The 27,637-nt window shown below is 43.1% G+C and overlaps 4 protein-coding genes and 1 pseudogene across 5 annotated transcripts in view; 1 reads left to right on the top strand and 4 right to left on the bottom strand.

Moving 5' to 3' along the window:
• LOC143315813 (NLR family CARD domain-containing protein 3-like) overlaps window positions 1-27,637 on the bottom strand; it is a 104,317-nt gene that overhangs the window by 29,655 nt on the left and 47,025 nt on the right. The gene's annotated exons all lie outside the window — the stretch shown is intronic.
• Window positions 714-18,349, bottom strand: LOC143315828 (uncharacterized). 2 transcript variants are annotated; one of them, XM_076723332.1, is made up of 2 exons: window positions 17,720-18,349; window positions 714-3,608 (listed from the first exon to the last, which is right to left on the bottom strand). In XM_076723332.1, exons 1-2 carry the CDS (start codon window positions 17,889-17,891, stop codon window positions 2,038-2,040), a joined length of 1,743 nt encoding a protein of 580 aa, XP_076579447.1. In that variant the 5' UTR covers window positions 17,892-18,349; the 3' UTR covers window positions 714-2,037. The 2 variants fall into 2 exon arrangements, with proteins under 2 accessions (XP_076579447.1, XP_076579448.1); XM_076723333.1 differs by lacking the exon at window positions 714-3,608 and adding an exon at window positions 9,148-15,347.
• On the bottom strand, window positions 10,393-11,787 carry LOC143315853 (uncharacterized; annotated as a pseudogene).
• LOC143315842 (uncharacterized) lies at window positions 18,512-24,719 on the bottom strand. The gene is made up of 2 exons (XM_076723353.1): window positions 24,127-24,719; window positions 18,512-20,479 (listed from the first exon to the last, which is right to left on the bottom strand). Exons 1-2 carry the CDS (start codon window positions 24,182-24,184, stop codon window positions 19,242-19,244), a joined length of 1,296 nt encoding a protein of 431 aa, XP_076579468.1. The 5' UTR covers window positions 24,185-24,719; the 3' UTR covers window positions 18,512-19,241.
• Window positions 24,975-27,531, top strand: LOC143315843 (uncharacterized). Its single transcript, XM_076723355.1, has 2 exons — window positions 24,975-25,602; window positions 26,453-27,531. Exons 1-2 carry the CDS (start codon window positions 25,431-25,433, stop codon window positions 27,529-27,531), a joined length of 1,251 nt encoding a protein of 416 aa, XP_076579470.1. The 5' UTR covers window positions 24,975-25,430.

Below are 27,637 nucleotides of genomic sequence, written 5' to 3'. Positions count from 1 at the left end.
GTGATCCTGGGACACCTCTTCAACCTGAGCCTGAGCCTGCAGAGAGTCCTGGTGCTGTGGAAGACGTCCTGCGTCATGGCGTTCACCTCCGTCTATTTCCAGCTAGCAAGCTAAGTTAGCTTCATTAGCTTCGTAGGACAGCAGCAGATCATTCAGATGGAAAGCATTTTCAAATAAAGGGGACAGCACAGAGTCTATTCAGACAGCTCTATCTGGACATTTGGACACTTCGGTCTCTACTGAAGCTACTCCGAGTCGCACTGTGACACCAGGCTCCGTCCACTTCCTGCTAACCGCCTATCTGCTTCTCTGGAGTTTTATAGCGGGGGAACTCATACGAGTTACATTACAGCCACCTGCTTGATTGGAGCAGCTTCACCATTAAAACTCTCCACAGCGTCCACCCAAAGTCATTCACGACATTGTCCATCCTGGAACTTGGACCCACCTGTCTGAGTTGGTAAATGATGTTCTGTTTCACCTGAAAGATGAGGGACACTCGCTGGAGGACAACAACAAACATATTTTGGACAGAGAGGACAGATGGTTCGACCCATGGTGGACATTTAACATCGATGCAGCAGAACCAAAGGTCGCCCTTTTTTTTCTTCTTCCTCATCGAATCCACAAAAACTCCAAACAGTCCAATCACATCTCGACTGACTGAACATCAGCATGTTCGCAGTCACACAAACATTTCCTACATGAGGTTTTTCATTCATCTGTTTATTTTGTCTCCACAGATACAATCAAAGAGTTCATGAACATGATCATCATGGACAACCACCTTTTTTCTCATCATTAAAAACACCCGAAACAAGACAGAAACTGCTTTTTTTAGCTTCAGCGTCGACAACATTCGCTCTTTTTTTTCAATTCATGCATAATGATTACTTCCAGTCGAATCCCAATTAATACGACACATGATCAACAAAAAAATCCACACACTTACAAAAGCACAACATTTTTTCTTAGTCACTTCTAATGGTTGATAAAAAGTTTACGACGGATATCAGCAGAAAAGCAATCATTCAGAAATATTGTAGTGACTTGTATCTGCCTGTTATTGAGCTTCTTCAAACATTTTCTTCAAACAAAGGCAAATATATGTTTAACTAGTGAGAATATTACAAGAAGTTTGGAGTAAAAAATTGAAAATCTCAAAATGATAAAACATTAATGAAACATTTTGGAAAAACAGTTCTTCATATTTCAGTAAGATTTCTGCTTCTCCTGATTTTCCCCCCAATAAACGCCAACGTCGACCTCCCTGAAAGGCCGAGATAGGCTTGACATACTGTTCTGTGACTATTTGGTTTTCCAAATGATAAATCAAGAGTTATTAAATCATTACACATTTTCTCAGTCATATTTAAAGGTAAACAAAAAGTTTCCAATGGATATCATAAACCAACAGAAAATTGATCATTAAAAAAAACTTTGTACATATTGTACATTTATACCTGTTGAGCGCTCAAAAACATTTTCTCAAAACAAACAAAAAAGTGTTTTAACAGTTTCAAGTGAAAAATTCATTTAATTCAGAAATCTTCTTGAAATGAATCTTCATCCTGAAACAAGACAGAAGAAGCAGGTCGCTGCACTAAAATCAAGACAAATGACACTTTAGAAAACACCTGAAATGTGTCAAAACACTTTAGACTTTAGTTTCACAGACAAAAACAACCTGACAGGAAGACGTTTTCTGTTTCAAAGTTATCATTTGCTTATGACCTCGAGCTGGTCAGTAAAGTCAATGTTTACTGGAGTTTAAATGAGGCATTTAAGATTCAGTTGTGAGTTCAGTGAATCATGAAGCTACAAAATGAAGCTGCAGCCACAAGTTTGAATCAGTGACGTGTTGGTGAACGCTGAGAGAAACGTCATCGGACGTTGATCTCAGTCACACTTTGCAAAGTTAGTTCAACAAGCGTCTCTGCAGCTTCATTTTTTTCTGCTGTTCTCACCAACACTCTTGTGATTGTTGATTTAAGCCTGCCGAGTGAATCCTTTATGACTAATGTTCCAACTGAATGCTTACTCCCCTGTGTGGACAGTCAAGTGGCGTCTCAGACTTCCATGTAGTGCAAATCTTTTACCACAAACTGAACAACTAAAAGGTTTCTCCCCAGTATGCATTCGCATGTGTGTGGACAAAGTGCTTCTGACACTGAAACTCGCTTTACAAACGGAGCAGCTGAAAGGTTTTTCTCCTGTATGAACTCGTAAGTGTACGGTCAAATGTGAACGCCGAGTAAACCTTGCACCACAGACAGAGCAACTGAAGGGTTTCTCCCCTGTGTGGACACTTGAGTGTTGACTCATATGTTCCTTTCGGGCAAATCTTAAACCACAGACAGAACAACTGAAGGGTTTCTCTCCTGTGTGAATCCTCATGTGTTGGACCAAAATGTGTCTGTAACGGAAACTCACTTTACAAACGGAGCATGTGAAAGGTTTTTCTTCTGTATGAACTCTTAAATGTGAAGTCAAAGCATAGCCTTGTGCGAATCCTTTACCACAGACGGAACAACTGAAGGGTTTCTCCCCTGTGTGGAGCCTCTTGTGTTGGACCAAAGTGTGTCTGTAACGGAAACTCACTTTACAAACCGAGCATGCAAAAGGTTTTTCTCCTGTGTGAACTCTTAAGTGTCGGGTCAAAGCTGAGCCTTCTGTAAATCTTCTACCACACACGGAGCAACTAAATGGTTTCTCCCCAGTATGTATTCTCATGTGTGTGGACAAATTGCTTCTGCAACTGAAACTTGCTTGACAAACTGAGCATGTAAATGTTTTTTCTCCTGTGTGAACTCTTTGGTGTGAGGTCAAATTTGAGCTTTGAGCAAACCCTTTACCACAGATGGAACAGCTGAAGGGTTTCTCTCCTGTGTGGACTCTCATGTGCCTCCGAAGATTTGTTTTCCATTGAAATTTTTTTTTACAAACTGAGCAGCTGAAATATTTTCCCTCTGAGTGAAGTCTCATGTGATCCATTAAAGACTTCTTCCGTTTGTATTTTTTACCGCAAACTGAGCAACTAAATGGTTTCTGTCCTGTTTGGACTCCACTGTGGTCAAAGCTTGAAGCACATTCAGAGGAGCTGACTGATGTTTGTCCACTGTTACATTTCACATCACTTACAGGTGCTTCATTGTTCTGCAGAGGGTTTAAACCTGACTGAGCTTCTCTGGTCTCCTCCCAGTCACAGCTGTCATCACTCTCAGGTTCAGAGGACTGAGATGTCTCGGCGTCAGTGTCTGGTTCTAAATGTCTGTCTGGATCTGAGCTCCTGGCTGGTTCTGGTCCTCCACAGTCCTCTCCATCAGCTTCTGTCTTCATGTCTTCAGCGTGTCTCTGATGAAGCTGTGAGGACTGAGGTTTCTCTTCATCCTCTTCTTCACTCTTCACAGGGACAGGAGGGAATGTGAACTTAATGATATCGGTCTCCGCCAGCCCTGGAAGCTGCTCTCCCTCCTGACTGGTCCACAGTTCCTCCTGTTCCTCTTTAATGTGTGGCAGCTCTGCTGGGTCCTCCTGGTCCAGACTGGGGCTCCACTCCTGCTGCTCAGGGGGATCCTCTTCTTGACTCGCCGACAGCAGCCGGATGTCTGTGGAGGAGCATCAAACACAAACGCACCTTTTAGAAAACCGTCATTTCCTGTTAACCCTCTGATACCTTTGAATGAACTTGGGAGAAAAATGACTCGCGTTCATCGTCAAACCTGAATGTTTCTATGTGAAATCTTTTTAACAACATTATGTGAATGCAAACAATTTCAAGAAAAACTGAACGGTTTGTTTTCTTTATCAGAAGTCATTCTATTCGTTTCTGTCTTGCTGTGTAGAAAAAAAGGTGATTGACACATCACAAAGGAAGTTGCAGAAAGGTCAAAATGACCCACTGGAATGAAAGTCAACAGTCTGAACAAACAAAATCATTGTTGACCTGAAAACTACAATAAAACTCACAAAGATAAATCACATCAAGATCGTTTCAAATCCAATCTGTTTAGATTTGAACCACGTTAGGAAAGGATCCATTTACAGCCAGTTAACACTGATGTTGATGTCATCTGTTGTTTTTTTTTAATAAGCTGTAAAGGCTGCAGATCGCCCACAATGTAGTCTCGTACAAGTCTGCTTATTTGCCAGTGGTGGAATGTAAGTGCATTTACTCAAGCACTGTCCATAAAGGTCCAGTGTGTAGGATTTTATGGCATCTGGTTGTGGGGTTGAAGACTGCAAACAACTGAACACTCCTCGCCTCACCCTGCCCAATCGTGTCTGCAAAAAACAAGTAAGTCCATCTCTCGAGTCTGTGTTTGATTCGTCAGTGGTGGGCTGATGTAGAAACATGTTGGTGCAACACGGTGGACTCTGAAAGAGGACCTGATCCCTCTGGCGATATAAAAAGCTCATTCTAAGGAAGCGAAAACTCAAAGATTCTGATTTTCAGGTCATTCAACACTAATGAAAACAGAGCAATGAATTTTGAATTCCATCTCTGCCGAAAGACCCCCCTGAATCCTCCAGACTGAACCCTGAAGTGCAAATTCAAGGTACATGTACTTTATCTGAGGAAGAATGCATAACAGAGCATAAATTTTCCTGTGACACAGATTATATTTTCATATTATTCATTGTTGTTTCATGTTTTCATTTAGAGAAACCAACATCCTCTTTTCCTAAATTGACCCAAATCAATGAACAATATGATCAATTATCACAAGGTCAACTAAGAACTTAAAACAAGTTGGGAACCCCCCCCCCCCCCCACAGATGCAGCAGCAGCATGTGAGCTCCTACACATTGTTTCACAGCTGCAGACATGGCACCCCCAGGCCCTCCTCCTCATCTCTGGTGACTTCAATCACGTTTCCCTGTCCTCCACTCTCCCCACCCTCATCCAGTATGTTAAACGCCCCACCAGAGACGATAAAACACTAGACTTAGTGTATACAAACACTAAGGACGCTTACAGGACGCTCCCCCTTCCCCCACTGGGTCGACCCGATCACAATCTGGTTCACTCCTCCCTGCATACATACTTTTGGTGAATAAATAACCACCAACCATCAGGTATGTGAGAAGATGTCAGAGGAGTCCAGCATGGCACTGAGGGACTGCTTTGACACCACTGGGAATGGGATGTGTTGTGCAGTTCACACTGGGATGACACTGAAAGTTTAACAACCTGCATCAAGGACAACGTCAACTTCTGTGTGGAAAACACTGAGCCCACAAAGAAGGTACGGTGTTTCCCAAACAACAAACCCTGGGTGTCCCCAGAGCTGAACGACCTCCTGAACAAAAAGAGGAGGGTCTTTCGATCAGGGGACAAAGCTGAGGAGGGTGCAGAGGGAGCTGACACAGGATATAAGGAGAGGCAAGGACAGCTACAAGAGGACGCTGGAGGATCGCCTCTAGGGGAACAACGCCAGAGAGTTTTGGAAGCACCTGAAAACCACCTCAGGTCATGGTAACAACGCCGGGAGGGGCCCTGAATCTGGAGATCTGGAGACTGGGAACGGGCACATGAACTTAACCTATTTTCAACAGATTTGATTCTACCCCCGTTCCTCCCCCCACCCACCAGAGGCGGCATTAATTCTTCACACCCTCCTCACACCACTTAACCTCCCTCCGCTCAACATCACAGACTACATTCACCTCCCCCCACAGTGACATCACTCCCCTTTCCTCTTCACCCTCGACACATCGGACAGATGACACATCCAGAAGTTCTCCAATGATACAGCCAGAGTTGGACATGTATCACAATACAGGGAGAATGTGAGCAACTTTGCCGGCCAATGTGGACTGAACCACCTGCACATAAACGCCAGCAAGACCAAAGGAGATGGTGACAGACCTCCACAGGAAGGTGCCACAGACTACAGTGGAGAACATCCAGGGTTTGGACATTTAGATTGTGGGCGAGTACAAATACCTCAACAACAAACTGGACTGGACAAATAACACAGGTACCCTGTACAGGACAAGTTGTCTCCACCTGCTAAGAAGACTGAGGTCCTTTGGAGTATGAAGGACACTGTTAGAAACATTTTATGACTCTTTGGTGGCATCTGCAGGCTTGTATGCAGAGGTCTGCTGGGGCTGTGGAAGCTCTGAGAGGGACAGGAAAAGACTAAACAAACTGGTCAGGAGAGCCGGCTCTGTCCTGGACTGCCCTCTGGACACCATGGAGGAGGTGGGTGAGAGGAGGATGTTAGACAAGCTGACACCAGTCGTGGACAACCCATCCCACCCCCTGCATGAGATGGTGGGGGCCTTAAGCAGCTCCTTCAGTAAAAGATTCTGCATCCACTCTCTAAGAAAGAAGCTACCTCAGGTCCTTCATCCAACAGCTGCCAGACTGTTTAACAGTTTAGCATGACTGTTAGCAAAGCTAATATATGACCACATGATCCATTTCATCTGGTGCAGTCTCTATATTTCTCTCAACTGTGCAATAACTCTGTTGATTATCCATATTGGCGACAGTATTTTAATAAACTGTATATGTTGTCCACATACAGGGACCTAATACTTCTGAAGTGCAACGCAACACGTGCATTTTCTCAAAAGAATATTGGTAATAGTACTTTTTACGGTACGTCGTATTTTCAAAATCTGTACATAATGTATATGTACACAGTTGCTTTTCTATTCTGTATCCTGAACACTTGCTGCCTGTAAGGACTGAATTGGTGTGGTTGATCTGATCTATTTTCTGTTGTTTCAGCTCAACGATGTAATCTGTTAAAATCAATATATTTCCTACATTTTGAATTATTTCAGAATGCCAATAGAGATTGACCTTCACGGACAGCCAGGGAAAAGAGGGATGAGGACGATGAAGACGCTTCATCTACCACAACCTGCTCAATGGAAACCAGTGAAAATACAATCTGAGCTGAAAACAACTGACGGAGTTTCACGAAAACGATCGATGATCCGAGTCTGAAATCACCTCTGACAGAAGGAAAGATTAAAGAAAATAAATGAAAGGACAGACAGCTGAAGGAATAACGGATCAATGCGAGAGAATGAAAATAAGCAGTAAAGAGTCAAACCTGCTCTGTGTAACCGGACTTCAGGCTGGAAAACAGCGTCCAGCAGTTTTCGTTGTCGACAAAGTTCCTCCTCGTACTCTGCTATCGTTCTTTCAAACAGCTCAAATATCTCTTCAGCAGCCGCAGTCAGTCGCTGCTTGACAAAAGCTCTCAGCGTTTGGACTTTTGACATTTTCACTGATTCACAGCAACTTATCCTCCAGACACACTCCGTTAAAAACTGTCTGCTCTCTCTGATGTGCGCTAAGCTGCTAAATTACATGACGTTCGCCTCCGTCTGTTTCCAGCTAGCAAGCTAAGTTAGCTTCATTAGCTTCGTAGGACAGCAGCAGATCATTCAGATGGAAAACAGTTCAAACAAAGAGGACAGTACAGAGTCTATTCAAACAGCTCTATCTGGACATTTGGGCTCCGTGAAAAATACACCTCGGTCTCTATCGAAGCTACTACCCCACTCGCACCGTGAGGCCGGACTCCGTCTACTTCCCGCTAGCAAGCTAGGCTAACTCCCTGTTGCATCGTTGGCTAACAGAAGAGGAGTCTGCGGTGAATCATCTCGGAAGTTCACACAAAGTCCACTTCAACAAGTTTATCCACACATACAGGCTGTGCTGGGTCACTGTCTGCGACTGATGAGAACAACGTGATACGGAACGGAAGCAGTTAGCATGTTAGCCACGGGATGTACACTTACTTCCGGCTCCAATTCTTTGTTGCTTTTCAAAATAAAGGTGACAAAACGTTTATTATACATAATATATGCAACGCCCGTTCAAAACGTTCCTGAATACCCTGAACATCATTATCCACTCATGTATCCATTCAATATTTATTTCTTTGCACAATTTGTATTGTTTACAACGTACACAACACTTGAATTGTGCATAATTTCTATTAATGTTGTTGGTCATTGCTGCTTTTTATCTGTATTTATACGTCGACTTGTGTTCCACATACGTGTGTCTCAGTCCTGTCCACTCTTATCTGTTCAGCTGTCCTTGTTCTTGGCTGTGGTGTCTTTTCCTGTGTTGGCTCACTGAGATCAATGAAAAACTGGAGTCAGATTCCTTCTCTGTGTTCACACACTTGACCTTTAAAGGTGATTCTGATTCTGAATCTGAAGTCAGTTCTAACATCCGCTTCAGTCCGGATGAATAACTGTTTGACACATGAAGAAATACAATAATATAATAATCTCATAACAGCAGCAGCTGAGTGTCAAGATGAAGGCGAGGCAAGAAGAAACAAACAGCAGAAATCAATGAAAATAAAATCTTGTCACTCTGCAGAAAAAAGACAAGCAGACTGAAAGCAACTCTTCAAGTAATCATCTTTCCACACTAACGGCCCAACAACCCACAAAGCATTGACAGAAGACATCAAACATGAATCAGTAACACTGAGAACAACCAATCATCCTCTGAATACTTCCTTTAAAAACATTACCGCCTTAAATTGGAGTCCTTCAGGCATTGTTCTCAAAGCAACAGTGTCAATAAGGCGCGTTCAAAGAGCCTGGTCCAGTCTGTTAGTCAGTGCTGGACTCTCTGGAGCTGCTCCTCACACACAAACTGACAGCAAGACAAAGATCAGCACAAATGCTGGAGTTCAGTGAGACGCTGCTGCCATCCAGTGGACATCAGGGGACACGTCCTCACAGCAGTCAGAAAGGAGGGATTCCTGCTGGACTTTGTGTTTCCTCCTTGATGATGTTTCTCACGCTGTGGAGAAAAATCTTGGCTCAACACAGGAGGACCAACTCTTCAAGTTTACCTCCACCTGAAAGATGAGGGACACTCGCTGAAGGACAACGACAAACATATTTTGGACAGAGAGGACAGATGGTTTGACCCACGATGGACATTTAACATCGATGCAGCAGAACCAAAGGTCGCCCTTTTTTTTCTTCTTCCTCATCGAATCCACAAAAACTCCAAACAGTCCAATCACATCTCGACTGACTGAACATCAGCATGTTCGCAGTCACACAAACATTTCCTACATGAGGTTTTTCATTCATCTGTTTATTTTGTCTCCACAGATACAATCAAAGAGTTCGTGAACATGATCATCATGGTGGACAACCACCTTTTTTCTCATCATTAAAAACACCTGAAACAAGACAGAAACTGCTTTTTTTAGCTTCAGCGTTGACAACATTCGCTCTTTTTTTTCAATTCATGCATAATGATTACTTCCAGTCGAATCCCAATTAATACGACACATGATCAACAAAAAATCCACACACTTACAAAAGCACAACATTTTTTCTTAGTCACTTCTAATGGTTGATAAAAAGTTTACAACGGATATCAGCTTAAAAGTAATCATTTAAATACTGTTGATGTGACGACTGTGAGGGACATGAAACTCTACTGGTTGAATCATGAAGTGAAGATGAAGCTGAGTTGTGAGCGAGTGAACCATGAAGCTACAAAATGAGAAACACGTCATCAGACGTTGATCTCAGTCACCTCACAGAAAAGCACATGAAGGTGAAGTTAATGTGAGGCTTCAGTCTGACTTCCACAAATGAAAATGATCACTTGGATTCATCTGAGCTGGAAAGATGAAGCAGGACTTATTTTGGAGTCTGAATCACAGTTTTGATCTGATCAGTGTTGAGTCAAGTCTTGTCCTCAGTCCTTCAATCCTGCTGGAAGAAACTGGTTCAAAAAGTTTCTCTGCAGCTTCATTGATTTTCGCTGCTCTTACCAACACACTTGTGATATTTGATATAAGCCTGCTGAGTGAATCTTTTCATGCAAATGCTGCAACTAAATGGTTTCTCCCCTGAATGTACTCTCAAGTGTCTGGACAAAGTGCCACTATCCCTGTAACTTGCCTGACAAACTGAGCACGTGAAAGGTTTTTCTCCGGCATGAACTCTGATGTGTGCAGTCAGATTTGAACGTTCTGTGAATCCTTTACCGCAGACAGAATAGCAGAAGGGTTTCTCCCCCGTGTGAATCCTCAAGTGTTGGACCAAAATATGTCTGTAACGAAAACTTGCTTTACAAACTGAGCACATAAAAGGTTTTTCTTCTGAATGAACTCTTGAATGTGAAGTCAAAGCATTACCTCGTGCAACTCTTTTACCACAGACAGAACAACTGAAGGGTTTCTCCCCCGTGTGGAGCCTCATGTGTTCAATCAAAACATGTCTATAACGGAAAATCGCTTTACATACTGAGCAAGTGAAAGGTTTTTCTTCTTTATGAATTCTTAAGTGGCGGGTCAAATTTGAGCTTTGTGCAAATCTTGTACCACAGACAGAACAACTGAAGGGTTTCTCCCCAGTATGCATTCTCATGTGTTAGGTCAAACTGCTTTTGAGGCTGAAATTTAGTTTACAAAGTGAGCATGTGAAAGGTTTTTCTCCTCTATGAATTCTTAAGTGTGAGGTCAAGCATGAGCTTTGTGCAAATCTTGTATCGCAGACAGAACAACTGAAGGGTTTCTCTCCTGTGTGGATTCTCATGTGTGTCACAACATGTTTTTTCCAAAGAAAAGTCTTTTCACAAACTGAGCATCTGAAATGTTTTCCCTCTGAATGAAGTCTCATGTGATTCCTTAATGATTTCTTACATTGGTAACTTGTACCACAAACTGAGCAGCTGAACGGTTTCTCTCCTGTTTGGACTCCACTGTGGTCAAAGCTTGAAGCACATTCAGAGGAGCTGACTGATGTTTGTCCAGTGTTACATTTCACATCACTTACAGGTGCTTCATTGTTCTGCAGAGGGTTTAAACTTGACTGAGCTTCTCTGGTCTCCTCCCAGTCACAGCTGTCATCAGTCTCAGGTTTTGAGGAGTGAGACGTCTTGTTGTCAGTGTCTGGTTCTAAATGTCTGTCTGGATCTGAGTTTCTATCTGGTTCTGGTCCTCCACAGTCCTCTCCATCAGCCTCTCTTTTCACATGCTCTGCATCCCTGTTCTCTTCAGTTTGGCTTTGATGAAGCTGTGAGGATTGAAGACCAGCACACTAATGGGCTTTGAGCTGAGACTGCCAAGTGAATCTTTTATCACAATCACTGCAAATGTATCATTTCTCCCCCGTGTGGAGTGCCATGTGTTGCTTCAGGTGTACTTTTTGTTCAAATCTTTTACTGCAAAGTGAGCAACCAAATGGTTTCTCTCCTGTGTGAATTCTCATGTTTGTCCTCAGATTCGAGTTTTGGCTGAATCGTTTATGACACACAAAGCAGCTAAACAATTTTGTGGCAATGTTACATCCACTGCTATTTTTCAGAATGTTTAAACCTGACTGAGTTTCACTGCTCTTCTTCCAATCACCACCAACTTTTTCCTCAAATTCAGAAAAATCTGCTGTCTTGTCGTCAGTGTCTGGTTCTAAATGTCTGTCTGGATCTGAGCTCCTGGCTGGTTCTGGTCCTCCACAGTCCTCTTCATCAGCTTCTGTCTCCGTGTCTTCAGCGTGTCTCTGATGAAGCTGTGAGGACTGAGGTTTCTCTTCATCCTCTTCTTCGCTCTTCACAGGGACAGGAGGGAATGTGGACTTGGTGATGTCGGCCTCCTCCGGCCCTGGAAGCTGCTCTCCCTCCTGACTGGTCCACAGTTCCTCCTGTTCCTCTTTAATGTGTGGCAGCTCTGCTGGGTCCTCCTGGTCCAGACTGGGGCTCCACTCCTGCCGCTCAGGGGGATCCTCTTCTTGACTCGCCGACAGCAGCCGGACGTCTGTGGAGGAGCATCAAACACAAACACACCTTTTAGAAAAAGGTCCTTTCCTGTTAACCCTCTGATGGGGAACCTCTGGCCGCCGGGCCACATACGAGGTCCTTTGATCAGGGCTGCAAGGCAATTCAAAAATAGAAAAATGCAATTTTCTGCAATGAAGAAAATAACAGAAAATGCTACACTGACACATTCTTCTGAGTGGTCCCTGAATGCAATACAAGGGGAACAGCTGATTAAGTCAATGCATTATGGTGCTGGTCAACAAAACTCAAGTATGCCAAATGTTACGCTTCCTGAGACAAAAGGACACAAAAATATGTTTTTGTTGAAGTAAGAGACGACCCATGGTGCCTGAGCACGGACGAGCTCACAGCAATGAAAAAGGTCAAACTCAGAGTCATTTCAGCTGTGAACTTGCTGAAAGGAGTTGTGAGGACAAATGCTGCTGGATAAAGTTTATGTTCTTCGGTGGAGTTTGGATGCCCAACAAGCAGCTTTCACAGATTACAATGGAACAGAGGCAGTGTTCTGCAGGCAGGTTTGTGGTGAGCTAATCGCTAAGAAGATGAAAACTCATTCAGAAGGAGAATTTGAAAGCTGCTCTGACATCTGAATCTGTTGACGACATGAAAAGTCAACATAAGGAACTGAACATATGTGCTGTTAAATGCTGAACCAGCAAACGTGTCTGACAACCCACAACATGAAATCATTGGGCTGCACTGAACAGGTTGTCCAGGAGGCCCGAGGTGCCCAAATCACCGGTGATTTTCGTTGTGCTGCCTGAGATGTTGGGAAAGATCAGCTCTTCAATCAGAAAGAGTGAGAACACGTTCTCTCAACATATAAACAAGAGTCACTGGCCTCTGCAATCAGTGCTCTGCCTCATACTGGCCCTGAAAAGACTGATGTGACTGAGACGAACGACTGTGTCTAATGTGATCCCAGTGTCTGTGATGGGGGCCAAGATCCACAGTCCTCATTCTGTCATAAGCCTGACATGGACATATCAAGGTGAGATCTTCTAAAGCTCAGTCTGTTTGGTTTTGGACTTGTGTTAGGAAAGAATACCTTTCTAGCAGCACAGACTCATGCTGATCGGAGAGACTATGAAAGTGGATTGTAGTTTAACAGCAAAAATATGATGCACAGAATCAGTGATTCAAGAAGAAAAGTGATTAAAAAATATGTGAAATGTTTTAGAAAACTCAGAATTTTTAAGTTCCTGGTGGAAGTGGAGTGAAACTGACACCGACTGAAATGCCCTGAAGTTCCCACTTTAAACAAACTAAAGCGATTCAACTGAAAATGAATTGAAATCTGGAATTCGTAGATTTAAACGATGTCAATCACCAGGATCAGGTGGTTCTGTGGCAGGATGGTACAAGGAATTTAAAATTAGTTCATTCCTCAAAACCTCAACAACACCAAAAGAAGGCAAAGATAAACTGGAATGTGGACCATTCAGACCAACATCTGATCTTCATGTGGATTATTGCTTATTTACTTCCATTATGGACAAGAGATGGGAGGAGTTCCTGCCCACACTCATACAACATGATCAGGCAGGATCCAAGAACACAGGAAGGACACTGCATGTTATTGATTATACACAAAAAATAAAATGCTTTCAGAGGATGCTGGATGCTGAAAAGGCATCCGAGTCTGCTCACTGAGTCTTCCTGACAGAGTTTGACACAGATTTGGTTTCCATGAAAGAATGCTAAACAAGCTAAAGGCACCATGTGACCATCACCCTGGATGGACTCAAAGAAATGAAGCGATCAAACACTTTTCGCCAAGAGAGAGACTGGAGAAATGGGGACAGACTGGAGACACTTTTATTCACATTCTGTTAGAAACCACCGGCTAAAAACATCAGACTAACCAAAGATATCAATTTACTGAATGGGACACAATGGTCTCAAGAGACAAAACACCTCAGGTTCGCCTCAAGACTTCACGGTCAGCCAGAGAAAAGAGGGATGAGGACGATGAAGAAGCTTCATCCACCACATCCTGCTCAATGGAAACCAGTGAAAATACAATCTGAGCTGAAAGAGGGAAAGATTAAAGAAAATAAATGAAAGGACAGATAGCTGAAGGAATAACGGATCAATGCGAGAGAATGAAAGTGAGAATGTTGGTGAACACTGAGAGAAACACGTCATCGGACGTTGATCTCAGTCACTTTACAGAAAAGCACATGAAGACACTGCTGCTGCAGCTTGGAGACAGTCTGTAGAGGTGTTCATCCGGATGGATGGAAACTGGAACAAATGCACTGTGAAGGTCAAAGGACGATAATGCGAGGCTTCAGTCTGACTTCCACAAATGAAAATGATCACTTGGATTCATCTCAGCTGGAAAGATGAAACAGGACTTATTTTGGAGTCAGGATCACAGTTTTGAACTGATCAGTGATGAGACGAGTCTCGTCTTAGACACACTTGCTGATCTGGAGTGGACGGATATATCTTGTCTTGATTGTCCCTTGGAGTTTTGTTGTCATAACAAAACAACTGTAATCAACATACACACGAGTCCTGGGATTAAGATACTCGTCTGAAACATGATTATAGCAACCGACAACTCTCTCAACAGACATCTGAGTGCCGGACAGAAACAGGCTTTAAAATCTGAGCTTCTGCTTCAAAGACAATGTGTGAAAGGTTTTTTCTCATGTATGAACTCTTAAGTGTGCAGTCAAATTTGCTCTTTGTGAGAATCTTTTATCACAGACAGAACAACTGAAGGGTTTCTCCCCTGTATGGACATTAAAGTGTTGTGTCAGATGGTTCATTTGTGCAAATCTTCTCCCACAAACAGAACAACTGAAGGGTTTCTCTCCTGTGTGGATTCTCATGTGTCTCATAAAATTTCCTCTCCACGGAAAAGTTTTCTTACAAACTGAGCAGCTGAAACGTTTTCCCTCTGAATGAAGTCTCATGTGAGACGTTAAGGAGTTCTTCCTGTTGTATCTTTTCCCACAAACTGAGCAGCTGAACGGTTTCTCTCCTGTTTGGACTCCACTGTGGTCAAAGCTTGAAGCACATTCAGAGGAGCTGACTGATGTTTGTCCAGTGTTACATTTCACATCACTTACAGGTGCTTCATTGTTCTGCAGAGGGTTTAAACCTGACTGAGCTTCTCTGGTCTCCTCCCAGTCACAGCTGTCATCGGTCTCAGGGTCAAAGGACGGAGACGTCTCGTCGTCAGTGTCTGGTTCTAAATGTCTGTCTGGATCTGAGCTCCTGGCTGGTTCTGGTCCTCCACAGTCCTCTCCATCAGCTTCTGTCTCCGTGTCTTCAGCGTGTCTCTGATGAAGCTGTGAGGACTGAGGTTTCTCTTCATCCTCTTCTTCGCTCTTCACAGGGACAGGAGGGAATGTGGACTTGGTGATGTCGGCCTCCTCCGGCCCTGGAAGCTGCTCTCCCTCCTGACTGGTCCACAGTTCCTCCTGTTCCTCTTTAATGTGTGGCAGCTCTGCTGGGTCCTCCTGGTCCAGACTGGGGCTCCACTCCTGCCGCTCAGGGGGATCCTCTTCTTGACTCGCCGACAGCAGCCGGACGTCTGTGGAGGAGCATCAAACACAAACGCACCTTTTAGAAAACCGTCATTTCCTGTTAGCATTGAAACCACTGACACTCTGCTTCCTTCAGTGTGTGAAGACATGTTGCACATTTTGAAGAACAAATCTGGAAATCAGTTCAAATTAAAACAAACCACAAACTTTGGATTTTGTCAGAGCAGAAATGCCATAAAACGACTGCGATCACAGCAGCTGTGACTCCATGTTGGTGTTCTGTGAACATGTAAACCCACAAGTCCTGAGTTCAGATAAACTTCAGCTGAAGACAGAAAAGTGTTTCACTGCTTCACAACATCCAGAAGACCTTTTCACTGTCTGTCGGGGATGAAACAACTCATCAATTACGCCGATAAACATTGATTATAAAATATATATATAAACTCTGCGTGATCACTTTCAAAGGTTTTTCCTCTGACTGGATGTAAACTGCCTGCTGTGGTATAATTAATAAAACATTGCAACAAAGTCAAATCTGTTTTTAATTCCATCTTAGTCAAATGGTCACATTTTGCTAATTTCCATGTTAGGTCATATATTATGTAGCCAAATGTTCAGTTTATCCAGCGTGTCAGCAGGCTGAGGCAGAGCTGCAGTATGACCATTACATGTTCTGATCAAATAATCTTTTCGATTCGTACAAGTGAAATAAATGACTTTGAGCTGTAAGTTTTCACGTTGAGCTTAAACCTCATAAAGGTATAAAAGAATTGATGATGGTTGATAAGTGTCATGTTCAGCATCTTACTGATAAATGATCTCAATAAAAATGTGACTTTTTGCCACATTTCTGTCAAACACAGACTCAAAGCTGTCCTTGAACCACGTGGAGTCCATGCACGGGTCTGGTTTCTGATGAAGGATAACCCTGAACTTTGATCTTGAATCACTGTAAGAGGTGCTGGCATTGCGGAAGAGAAGTTATAAGTAAAAGGTTTTTACTTTGACCTTTTTTCCGGTAAATGCCTGCAGATGAGTATATGGAAATGGATTCCGTCCATCGATTCACGGGAATCCTTGCTTTCCGACACTGCATAGAGTGAGTAGCACTGAACACTCACAGTGTAAAAATGAAAGAAACAATGATTTGGCATTGGCTGTGATGGTTACTGATGTCGGCTGATGTGAAAAAGTTCATCTTGAAAACATTTTGATGGAGTTGGCTTGAGGTTGTGGAGAGAGAGGAAGAAGACCCTCGTTCTCTCCTTTTCCAGCTCTTTTCTTCCCTCCTCTTGACTGCACGAGTCCTTTTGTGGTAATTTTCCACTGAGCCTTTGGCTCGTCGTGGTTTGGTTCGGCCCACCAGCCTGTGTGACTTCCTCTTTTCGGTGTGGACGTGACTTCCTTATTTTTGGGTCCCGCTTAGTGGAAAATTACTGGCTTCCATGAACTGGGCTCAGTTTGAAAAACCTTGGACTTGACTCTATCAGTGTTATTCCAACGATTTCTTGACAGTATCTGCTTACAATAACAGCAGCTTAAATTCACTCATTGTTATGACTGAAAATACGACAAAAGCTCAGGTGTGCTACATAACCACACTCGGACCGGCTGAGAAAAAGTCCTTTGACTCTCGGTTCTTACATGGGTTCAACCTCTTTCGACTCTTATCTGTGTCCAACAATATATCATTATTTACATCATTATTATTGTTACTTAACATGTTTCATATTGTTGACTAATTGTTGTTGACTGTATCGTTGTATAATGTCCAAATTTCTATCATATTTTTACATTCTTCTTTCTTTTCTATTTTTATTTCTGTTGGACAAACAGCAACTGAATCAATTTCCCGTCAGGGATCAATAAAGTCTTCTGAGTCTGATCGTGAATACGTTTTTGAGGACAAGGTGAGGAGGATGAAGATGCTCACCACAGACCATCACTCACTGAACTTTTCATCGACAAACCTTCGAAGTTGTGAATTTGGCTGCTGAACATTTGAAACAAAAGTCCTTCTGTGGGTCAAAGGTCAACCCATAAACTAAACAGAACCACTAGCAGCCCTGAAATGAAGTACTGCTGCAGATTAAACTACCAACAGAACATTAAGTACTTCAAATGAGCTCAAGCTGAAACATGTACAGCAGTAAAATGCAGCAAACACATGAAAGCAGCAGGAAAATGAATCCACAAACAGCAGATAGAAAAACTGACAGGAACACTTTACTGACACGTGAAGTACTTTAAGAACTTCATTTTACTGCTAATACTCACTTTCACTTCAGTGAGGTTTTGAATGCAGCACTTTTACTCGCAGTGGAGTATTTCCAGTGTGTATTAATACTTTCACTGAAGTACAGGGTGTGAATACTTGCAGCAGTTTGCAGTGAGAATAAGCAGCAAAGAGTCAAACCTGCTCTGTGTAACCGGACTTCAGGCTGGAAAACAGCGTCCAGTAGTTTTCGTTGTCGACAGAGTTCCTCCTCGTACTCTGCTATCGTTCTTTCAAACAGCTCAAATATCTCTTCAGCAGCCGCAGTCAGTCGCTGCTTGACAAAAGCTCTCAGCGTTTGGACTTTTGACATTTTCACTGATTCACAGCAACTTATCCTCCAGACACACTCCGTTAAAAACTGTCTGCTCTCTCTGATGTGCGCTAAGCTGCTAAATTACATGACGTTCGCCTCCGTCTGTTTCCAGCTAGCAAGCTAAGTTAGCTTCATTAGCTTCGTAGGACAGCAGCAGATCATTCAGATGGAAAACATTTTCGAATAAAAGGGACAGCACAGAGTCTATTGAGACAGCTCTATGTGGACATTTGGGCTCCGTGAAAAATACACTTCGGTCTCTATCGAAGCTACTCCGACTTGCACCGTGAAGCCGGGCTCCGTCTACTTCCTGCTAGCAGGCTAGGCTAACTTCCTGTAGCATTGTTGGCTAACAGGAAATGAGTCTGCGGTGAATTATCCCGGAAGTTCACACAAAGTCCACTTCAACAAGTTTATCCACACATACAGACTCTGCTGGGTCACTGCGACTGAACCTGATGAGAACAACGTGATACGGAACGGAAGAAATTACGTGTATACCTGTTAAGAGTTTTTAAAAGCATTGTCGTAAAATGAAGGAAAACATTTGTTAAAGGTGTGAGAGTATTATAGTTGCCAGTAAAAAAACAAAAAAACAACAAAATTTCCTTAAGCTAATGTAAAAATATTCTTTATTCGCTGGAGATTTTTTGATGAAAATCAAACTTTATGGGCAAAAACAACCTTGCAGAAAGGAAGGAAGAAATGTTTTGCAGAGAAACATATTTGTGACTGTAAAGTTCTGACAAATGACTCATCTGATGATTAAAGTCAATGTTTACTGGAGTTCAAATGAGGCTGTAAAGCTTCACTCTAAAGTATAAAACTAAAGAGGCAGGAAGACTCAGACAGACTGACGGACATGAAACCCTCCTGGCTGAATCATGAGTGACATAAAGACACACTGAGGTGTGAGCGAGTGAACCATGAAGCTACAAAATGAAGCTGCAGCCACGAGTTTGAATCAGTGACGTGTTAGTGAACGCTGAGAGAAACACGTCAGACAGAACAACTGAAGAGTTTCTCCACTGTCTGAACTTCCGTCACTTACAGGTGCTTCATTGTTCTGCAGAGGGTTTCAACCTGACTGAGGTTCTCTGCTCTCCAACTGCTCGCAGCTGTCATCAGTCTCAGGGTCAGAGGACTGAGACGTTTTGTCATCAGTTGTCACTATCTATTTGATTCTGGTCCTCCACAGTCCTCCCATCGGCTCCTGTTTTCCATTTGTCTGCATCTCTGTTCTCTTCTGTTTCTGTGATGAAGCTGTGAGAACTGAGGACCGACACACTGTTGGTTTGTCAGCTGACGAAGCCAAATGAATCTTTTGACAGAAACTCTGAAGCTGGATTATTTCTCCTCCATGTGACGAGCCATGTGATTTGTCAGGTTCACCTTTTGTATGAATCTTTTACTGCAAACTGAGCAACTAAATGGTTTCTCCCCCGTGTGGAGTGCCATGTGATTTGTCAGAGTTACCTTTCGTATAAATCTTTTCCCACAAACTGAACAACGGAATGGTTTCTCCCCAGTATGCATTCTCATGTGTGTGGACAAATTGCCTCTGCGACTAAAACTCGATTTACAAACTGAGCAGCTAAAAGGTTTTTCTCCTGTATGAACTCGTAAGTGTTTGGTCATATTTGAGCACTGTGCAAATCTTTTACCACAGACAGAACAACTGAAGGGTTTCTCTCCTGTGTGGATTCTCATGTGATGTCTCATTTGTGTCTTTTGTGCAAATACCTTCCCACAGATTGAACAACTGAAGGGTTTCTCCCCTGTGTGGATGCTAAAGTGTTGTCTTAGATGTTCCTTTTGTGCAAAGGCTTTTACACAAACAGAACAACTGAAGGGTTTCTCTCCTGTGTGGATTCTCATGTGAGTCACAACATCTCCTCTCCTTTTAAAAATTTTCTTACAAACTGAGCAGCTCAAAAGTTTTCCCTCTGAATGAAGTCTCATGTGATTCGTTAAGGAGCTCTTATGTTGGTATCTTTTCCCACAAACTGAGCAACCAAACAGTTTCTCTCCTGTTTGGACTCTGCTGTGGTCAAAGCTTGAAGCACATTCAGAGGAGCTGACTGATGTTTGTCCAGTGTTACATTTCACATCACTTACAGGTGCTTCATTGTTCTGCAGAGGGTTTAAACCTGACTGAGCTTCTCTGGTCTCCTCCCAGTCACAGCTGTCATCGGTCTCAGGGTCAAAGGATGGAGACGTCTCGTCGTCAGTGTCTGGTTCTAAATGTCTGTCTGGATCTGAGCTCCTGGCTGGTTCTGGTCCTCCACAGTCCTCTCCATCAGTTTCTGTCTCCGTGTCTTCAGCGTGTCTCTGATGAAGCTGTGAGGACTGAGGTTTCTCTTCATCCTCTTCTTCACTCTTCACAGGGACAGGAGGGAATGTGAACTTAATGATATCGGCCTCTTCCGGCCCTGGAAGCTGCTCTCCCTCCTGACTGGTCCACAGTTCCTCCTGTTCCTCTTTAATGTGTGGCAGCTCTGCTGGGTCCTCCTGGTCCAGACTGGGGCTCCACTCCTGCTGCTCAGGGGGATCCTCTTCTTGACTCGCCGACAGCAGCCGGACGTCTGTGGAGGAGCATCAAACACAAACGCACCTTTTAGAAAACCGTCATTTCCTGTTAGCATTGAAACCACTGACACCTCTGCTTCCTTCAGTGTGTGAAGAAATGTTGCACATTTTGAAGAACAAATCTGGAAATCAGTTCAAACTAAAATAGCATAAAACGACTTTGCACTTAACGTCATCATGACAATAATGTCAACAATCGACAAACAATCCACATTAAAACTCAAAATTCATCTGTGGACAAGATCACCATGAATGACCTCCAGCTACACTTTGCATTCAATGTTACTGACAAATTATTGATCTATATAACATTCAGCGGTTCTGAACTGAATGTGTCCACAGGCCAGGATGTTTCAGCAGATGCCTTCTCAGCCTCTCATTGTTGAATAATTTCACTTTCTTACCAAATTGTTATTTTTGGAGCATTTCTGTTTAAGTGTGAATGGATTCTCATAAAACATGGAGAATCCATAACGGTAACAATCAGAGCTCAATACAAACCCACAGTTCAAATGCCAATGACTGAGTCCTGATCGCAACAAAAACTCCTCTTCAGGATCCAGAAAGCAAACAAAAATATTCAGTTTGAGACTCAACGCGACAGTTGACCAATGAAAATAAAGCGAGGTGATGCTCTGACAGCACTCGAGTGTCCTCCTGTCCGACAGCGACCACAGCTGCTGGCGGCTCCTAGTGATGGGCACGCCAGTTCTTTTAGATGTACTGAATCACTAGAATCAGTTCACTAGAAAGATTCGTTCAAAAGATTCGTTCACTGAATCACCGAATCATTCAGTGCTTGGCAGGAGGAGCCTGCGACTCCTGAACTGATATACGGCTGAACGGTTCAAGTTTCAGTTCAGTTCACAGCTTCCAGGACCGGGAGACGAGAGTGTTGTGACTGTGTTGCTTTGACAATTTGTAAATATAAAACTATATATAACTATATTATAAATCATGATGTTTTAAGTGTCCTATCCTATGGTATGCTATTTAACTGGTCTACTCGGCAAATTGGGCTCAGTGAGTGATCCGTTCACTGAACGTATACCCCACAGTACATTCAGTGAAGGATTCACACTGAATATGCACCGTTCCCTCGCAAATTGTCGCAATGAGATGATCAGACAGTCACGTGTTTTCTCAAACTGCGGGTTTTATACACTATTTGTTACATGCTGTGTCCTACTGTACTGTTGTTGCGGTGGCAAATTTAGCAGAGTTTAAAAAAAAGTTAGTTTTCTCCGAGGTACACTTGAACACAACACCCCACTATCTCCCTTGTCGCTCCTCATTACTGCCAGCATAACGTTTTAAGTTTGTTTATCTGGAAACTAAATCTGTTAAAACAACGGGGAACAACGGTCGCCATGAAAGTGTATCCCTCAGAGGAAAATGATTCAGGAGAGTGTCGTTCACTGAGTGATTTATATGGCAAGCCGTTCCTGCCAGAAATACGCCACATTCAGTCGCGTTTCAACTTCATTACGGCGTAAAAAACGCCGTTTTTTCAGATTTTACGCCGTTTTTTACGCCGTAATGCGCAAAAAGAACGCCGCTTTTTACGCCGTAATGAAGTCCTCCAAGAACGCGTGTAAAAAACGCCGTTTTGCGCATCAAAACGCGCGTAAAATACGCGCGTTTGTGCGCACCATAACGCGCGTAAAAAACGGCGTTTTCCTAGTATGATAATAATCTCCACCCTTCTTTTCTCTCAGCCACTGAACTTGAAGCGTCTGCGCCCAATCGCTGATCAAGACAAGCAGACCAAATCAGTTCAGCACAGATCACATTCCATAAATTAACTTCGTCGTCCTCTCCCTTATTTATTTATTTATTTATTTATTTATTTATTGGTCAATGCTTCTATGTTGTTGATTTTGTTGATTTTCACTGGTTTACTCCCTGGCCAATGAAGTGAAGAAGTGGTACAGTGGTTAGAGCTCTGGAGACACACACACGTATGTATATGTATATGCAGCCAAAATATATGTCTATATATCCTAACAATGCATGGAAGGGGAGTTTAAACAACGACAGAAATGAGAGGAAGTACAAGTACACACAGGCTTCTGCCACCATGTTTACTAACACAGGGCTGCAAAGTCAGTGGGTTTACATCCAAACAAATACATACAATACAAAGGATTCGAGTAATTAATGCCACTCGCACCTGTAAGCTAAAAGGTCTCTTGTAGCTACACTGGTTCAGTAAATAATGGCCACGCAACATACAGATGTCTTTTAAATTTTAATCTTTGTTTCCTCCTCCGCAGACACCGTGAAAACTATAAAAATAAAGACATAAAAAACAATGTTTGAAATACACAGCTCTCTCTCTACAAATGTCCAGCTTTTAGACAGGCTCAACAACAACATTTGACCGGTCCCAGCAAGTTAGCATGAAAACGTTAAATTGTCCATTCAAATCACTCATACAAACATTATACCAAATGTTAAACAAATGAAAAAATAAAAATAAATTAAGAGTTACCGTGTGCGCCTCTTGAACCATGTAGAATGTAAGTTGTATGTACTTCCTCTGAAACTAAATTTAGACTCTGCTCTATAGCCATGTTGGCGATCCGACCCAAAATGCCACATGTGCAACCCCTGAACTCTAGTCATGTGACTATTACTATCAAAATAAAATGACACAAGAAACAATACATGCCTTTTTAAACAATATTTTTTAAAGGTGATATATTTTTTAAATCATTTTAAATTAATCTTTTTAACAAAGACCATGAATTGATACATTAATGATATTATGACAAAGAATGTAATGTAAATAAACACTTCAATAAAAAATGTCTCTTAGACAGTTACATCTCTGTTTCAAAGTCCTGAGCTCTAACCACTGTACCACTTCTTCACTCCATTGGTCATGGAGTAAACCAGTGAAAATCAACAATAACAGAGAAGCATTGACCAATAAATACATAAATATGCATGGCAGAGGACGACGAAGTTAATTTATGGAATGTGTTCCTGCCTATCACCCAAAACTACAAGAGAAACTACAAGGTAAGTCAGGACAAACTTTGCCACAAAGTAGATCTGTGCTGAACTGATTTGGTCTGCTTGTCTTGATCAGCGATTGGGCGCAGACGCTTCAAGTTCAGTGGCTGAGAGAAAAGAAGGGTGGAGATTATTATCACACTAGGAAAACGCCGTTTTTTACGCGCGTTTTGATGCGCAAAACGGCGTTTTTTACACGCGTTCTTGGAGGACTTCATTACGGCGTAAAAAGCGGCGTTTTTTACGCCGTAATGAAGTTGAAACGCGACTGAATGTGGCGTATTTCTGGCAGGAACGGCTTGCCATATCAAGTGATTCGTTCGTTTCTCAGTTCAGTTGGAGAACGAACTGTCAGGCGGCGCTGCAGACAGTTCAACTGAACTGAGAAACGAACGAATCACTTGAGGAAGTGATTCAGTTCAGTACGTTCACTTAAAAGATTCGTTCTTTTGAACGAAACGTTCGCGAACGAGACAACACTAGCGGCTCCAGAGAAGGAACAGCCTGAACATTACTGATCAGACTCACACACTTTTACTTCAGGGAGGATTTCCCATGGTGTATTATGACATTGAATCTGAATACTTTTTCAGTTTGCAGTCAGATATCAAAGAACACAAACCTGCTCTGTGTAGCCGGACTTCAGGCTGGAAAACATCTTCCAGCAGTTTTCGAGACATTTTCACTGATTCACAGCAACTTCTCCTCCAGACACACTCCGTTAAAAACTGTCTGCTCTCTCTGATGTGCGCTGTGCTGCTAAATTACATGACGTTCGCCTCCGTCTGTTTCCAGCTAGCAAGCTAAGTTAGCTTCATTAGCTTCGTAGGACAGCAGCAGATCATTCAGATGGAAAACATTTTCAAACAAAGAGGACAGCACAGAGACTATTCAGACAGCTCTGTGTGGACATTTGGACATTTGAGCTCCGTGAAAAATACACTTTGTCTCTATCGAAGCCACTCCGACTCGCACTGTGTGCTAGCGAGCTAGGCTAACTTCCTGCAGCATCGTTGGCCATCAGGAGATGTGTCTGGGGTGAAACATCCCAGAAGTTCACACAAAGTCCACTTCAACAAGTTTATCCACACATACAGACTCTGCTCGGTCACTGCGACTGAATCTGATGAGAACAACGTGATACGGAACGGAAGAAACTAGCATATTAGCCACGGGAAATACAGTGGCTTCCGTCATCGCTTATTTGCTGATTTTCAAAATTAAAGTTATTATTTTAGACTACACACACACACACACACACACACACACACACACACACACACACACACACACACACACACACCGTTTAAGAGCCCAACGGACCACTGGCTAAAGGTTAAGCTAATGTTAAGTAAATATGTATATGGGCCTGTAAATTGGGTCATATTTTGAAAAATCAACAGAACTGTCGAACCGGAAACTAATGTGATCACCATGGCTAACATGCTAATTCTTCACGTTCCGTATCACGTTGTTCTCATCAGGTTCAGTCGCAGTGACCCAGCAGAGTCTGTATGTGTGGATAAACTTGTTGAAGTGGACTTTGTGTGAACTTCCAGAATGATTCACCGCAGACTCATCTCCTGTTAGCCAACAATGCTACATGACGTTAGCCTAGCCTAGCCTGGAAGTAGACGGAGCCCGGCTTCACGGTGCGAGTTGGAGTAGCTTCTACAGAGACCGAAGTGTATTTTTCACGGAGCTCAAATGTCCACACAGAGCTGTCTGAATAGACTCTGTGCTGTCCCTTTTATTTGAAAATGTTTTCCATCTGAATGATCTGCTGCTGTCCGACGAAGCTAATGAAGCTAACTTAGCTTGCTAGCTGGAAACGTCATGTAATTTAGCACCACAGCGCACATCACAGACAGCAGACAGTTTTTAACGGAGTGTGTCTGGAGGAGAAGTTGCTGTGAATCAGTGAAAATGTCTAAAGTCCAAACACTGAGAGCTTTTGTCAAGCAGCGACTGACTGCGGCTGCTGAAGAGATATTTGAGCTGTTTGAAAGAACGATAGCAGAGTACGAGGAGGAACTTTGTCGACAACGAAAACTACTGGACGCTGTTTTCCAGCCTGAAGTCCGGTTACACAGAGCAGGTTTGACTCTTTGCTGCTTATTCTCACTGCAAACTGCTGCAAGTATTCACACCCTGTACTTCAGTGAAAGTATTAATACACACTGGAAATACTCCACTGCGAGTAAAAATGCTGCATTCAAAACCTCACTGAAGTGAAAGTATGTGAGTATTAGCAGTAAAATGAAGTTCTTAAAGTACTTCACGTGTCATTAAAGTGTTCCTGTCAGTTTTTCTATCTGCTGTTTGTGGATTCATTTTCCTGCTGCTTTCATGTGTTTGCTGCATTTTACTGCTGTACATGTTTCAGCTTGAGCTCATTTGAAGTACTTAATGTACTGTTGGTAGTTTAATCTGCAGCAGTACTTCATATTCTATAAGATCATCATGTGTTTGCAGAGAAGCTGTCTGGCTGTAGAGGTCCTCCATGGATGGCAGCTCCATCCTGGTGATGTGCTGAACAGTTTTCACCACCCTCTGTAGAGTCTAAAGGTTGAGGGTGGTGCAGCTGTCAAATCAGGTGGTGACGCAGCCAATCAGGCTTCACTCACCGGTTCATCTGGAGACGTTTCAGAATTTCCTGGAGTCCATGTGGAGCCTTGTCAGCCTGCAGAGGAAGAACAGCTGTTGTCTTTGTGACGGTGTTGGTGTGGTGAGTCCAGGTCAGGTCCTCACTGATGTGAACCCAGAGGAAACTGAAGCTGCTGACTCTCCACCATCGTCCCACTGGTGGTGACAGGGACGTGTCCTTCTCCCCGTCACTTCCTGTCGTCTGCAGTCAGCTTCTTTTTTTGTATTCTGATCTTTATATTGAACCAGCAGAAAATTACCATTTTCTAAAAGGTGCGTTTGTGTTTGATGCTCCTCCACAGACGTCCGGCTGCTGTCGGCGAGTCAAGAAGAGGATCCCCCTGAGCGGCAGGAGTGGAGCCCCAGTCTGGACCAGGAGGACCCAGCAGAGCTGCCACACATTAAAGAGGAACAGGAGGAACTGTGGACCAGTCAGGAGGGAGAGCAGCTTCCAGGGCCGGAGGAGGCCGACATCACCAAGTCCACATTCCCTCCTGTCCCTGTGAAGAGCGAAGAAGAGGATGAAGAGAAACCTCAGTCCTCACAGCTTCATCAGAGACACGCTGAAGACACGGAGACAGAAGCTGATGGAGAGGACTGTGGAGGACCAGAACCAGCCAGGAGCTCAGATCCAGGCAGACATTTAGAACCAGACACTGACGACGAGACGTCTCAGTCCTTTGACCCTGAGACTGATGACAGCTGTGACTGGGAGGAGACCAGAGAAGCTCAGTCAGGTTTGCTGAAACTGCAGAAACACAGAAGAGTCCAAACAGTAGTGAAACCATTTGGTTGCTCAGTTTGTGGTAAAAGATACAACCTGAAGGACTCCTTAATGGCTCACATGAGACTTCATTCAGAAGGAAAATGTTTCAGCTGCTCAGTTTGTAAGAAAACTTTTCAATGGCGAAGAGATGTTGTGATGCACATGAGAATCCACACAGGGGAGAAACCTTTTAGTTGTTCTATCTGTGCTAAAAGATTTGCCCAAAATAGACATTTGAGAGACCACCTGAGGATCCACACAGGGGAGAAACCCTTTGATTGTTCTGTCTGTGGTAAAACATTCTCACAAAGCTCAAATTTGACCGCACACTTTAGAGTTCATACAGGAGAAAAACCATTCACATGTTCAGTTTGTAATGTAAGTTTCAGTCGCAGAAGCACTTTGTCCACACACATACGAATGCATACTGGGGAGAAACCCTTCAGTTGTTCAATTTGTGGTAAAACATTTACAAGAAATACACATATGAGAAGACACTTGAATGTCCACACAAGGGAGAAACCGTTCAGTTGCAGTGTTTGTGATAAAAGATTCACCAGGCTCCACATTTTCAGAAATCACAAGTGTGTTGATGAGAGCAGCGGACATAAATGAAGCTGCAGAGACGCTTGTTGGGCCAATTTCTTGCAGCAGGATTGAAGCTCTGAGGACAAGACGTGACTCAACACTGATCAGATCAAAACTGTGATCCAGATTCCAA

The sequence above is a fragment of the Chaetodon auriga genome, chromosome 23 (assembly GCF_051107435.1).
Source record: "Chaetodon auriga isolate fChaAug3 chromosome 23, fChaAug3.hap1, whole genome shotgun sequence".
Taxonomy (NCBI): Eukaryota; Metazoa; Chordata; class Actinopteri; order Chaetodontiformes; family Chaetodontidae; genus Chaetodon; species Chaetodon auriga.
The sequence above is the reverse complement of the archived record's forward strand: the minus strand, read 5'-3'. Positions and strand labels throughout refer to the sequence as shown.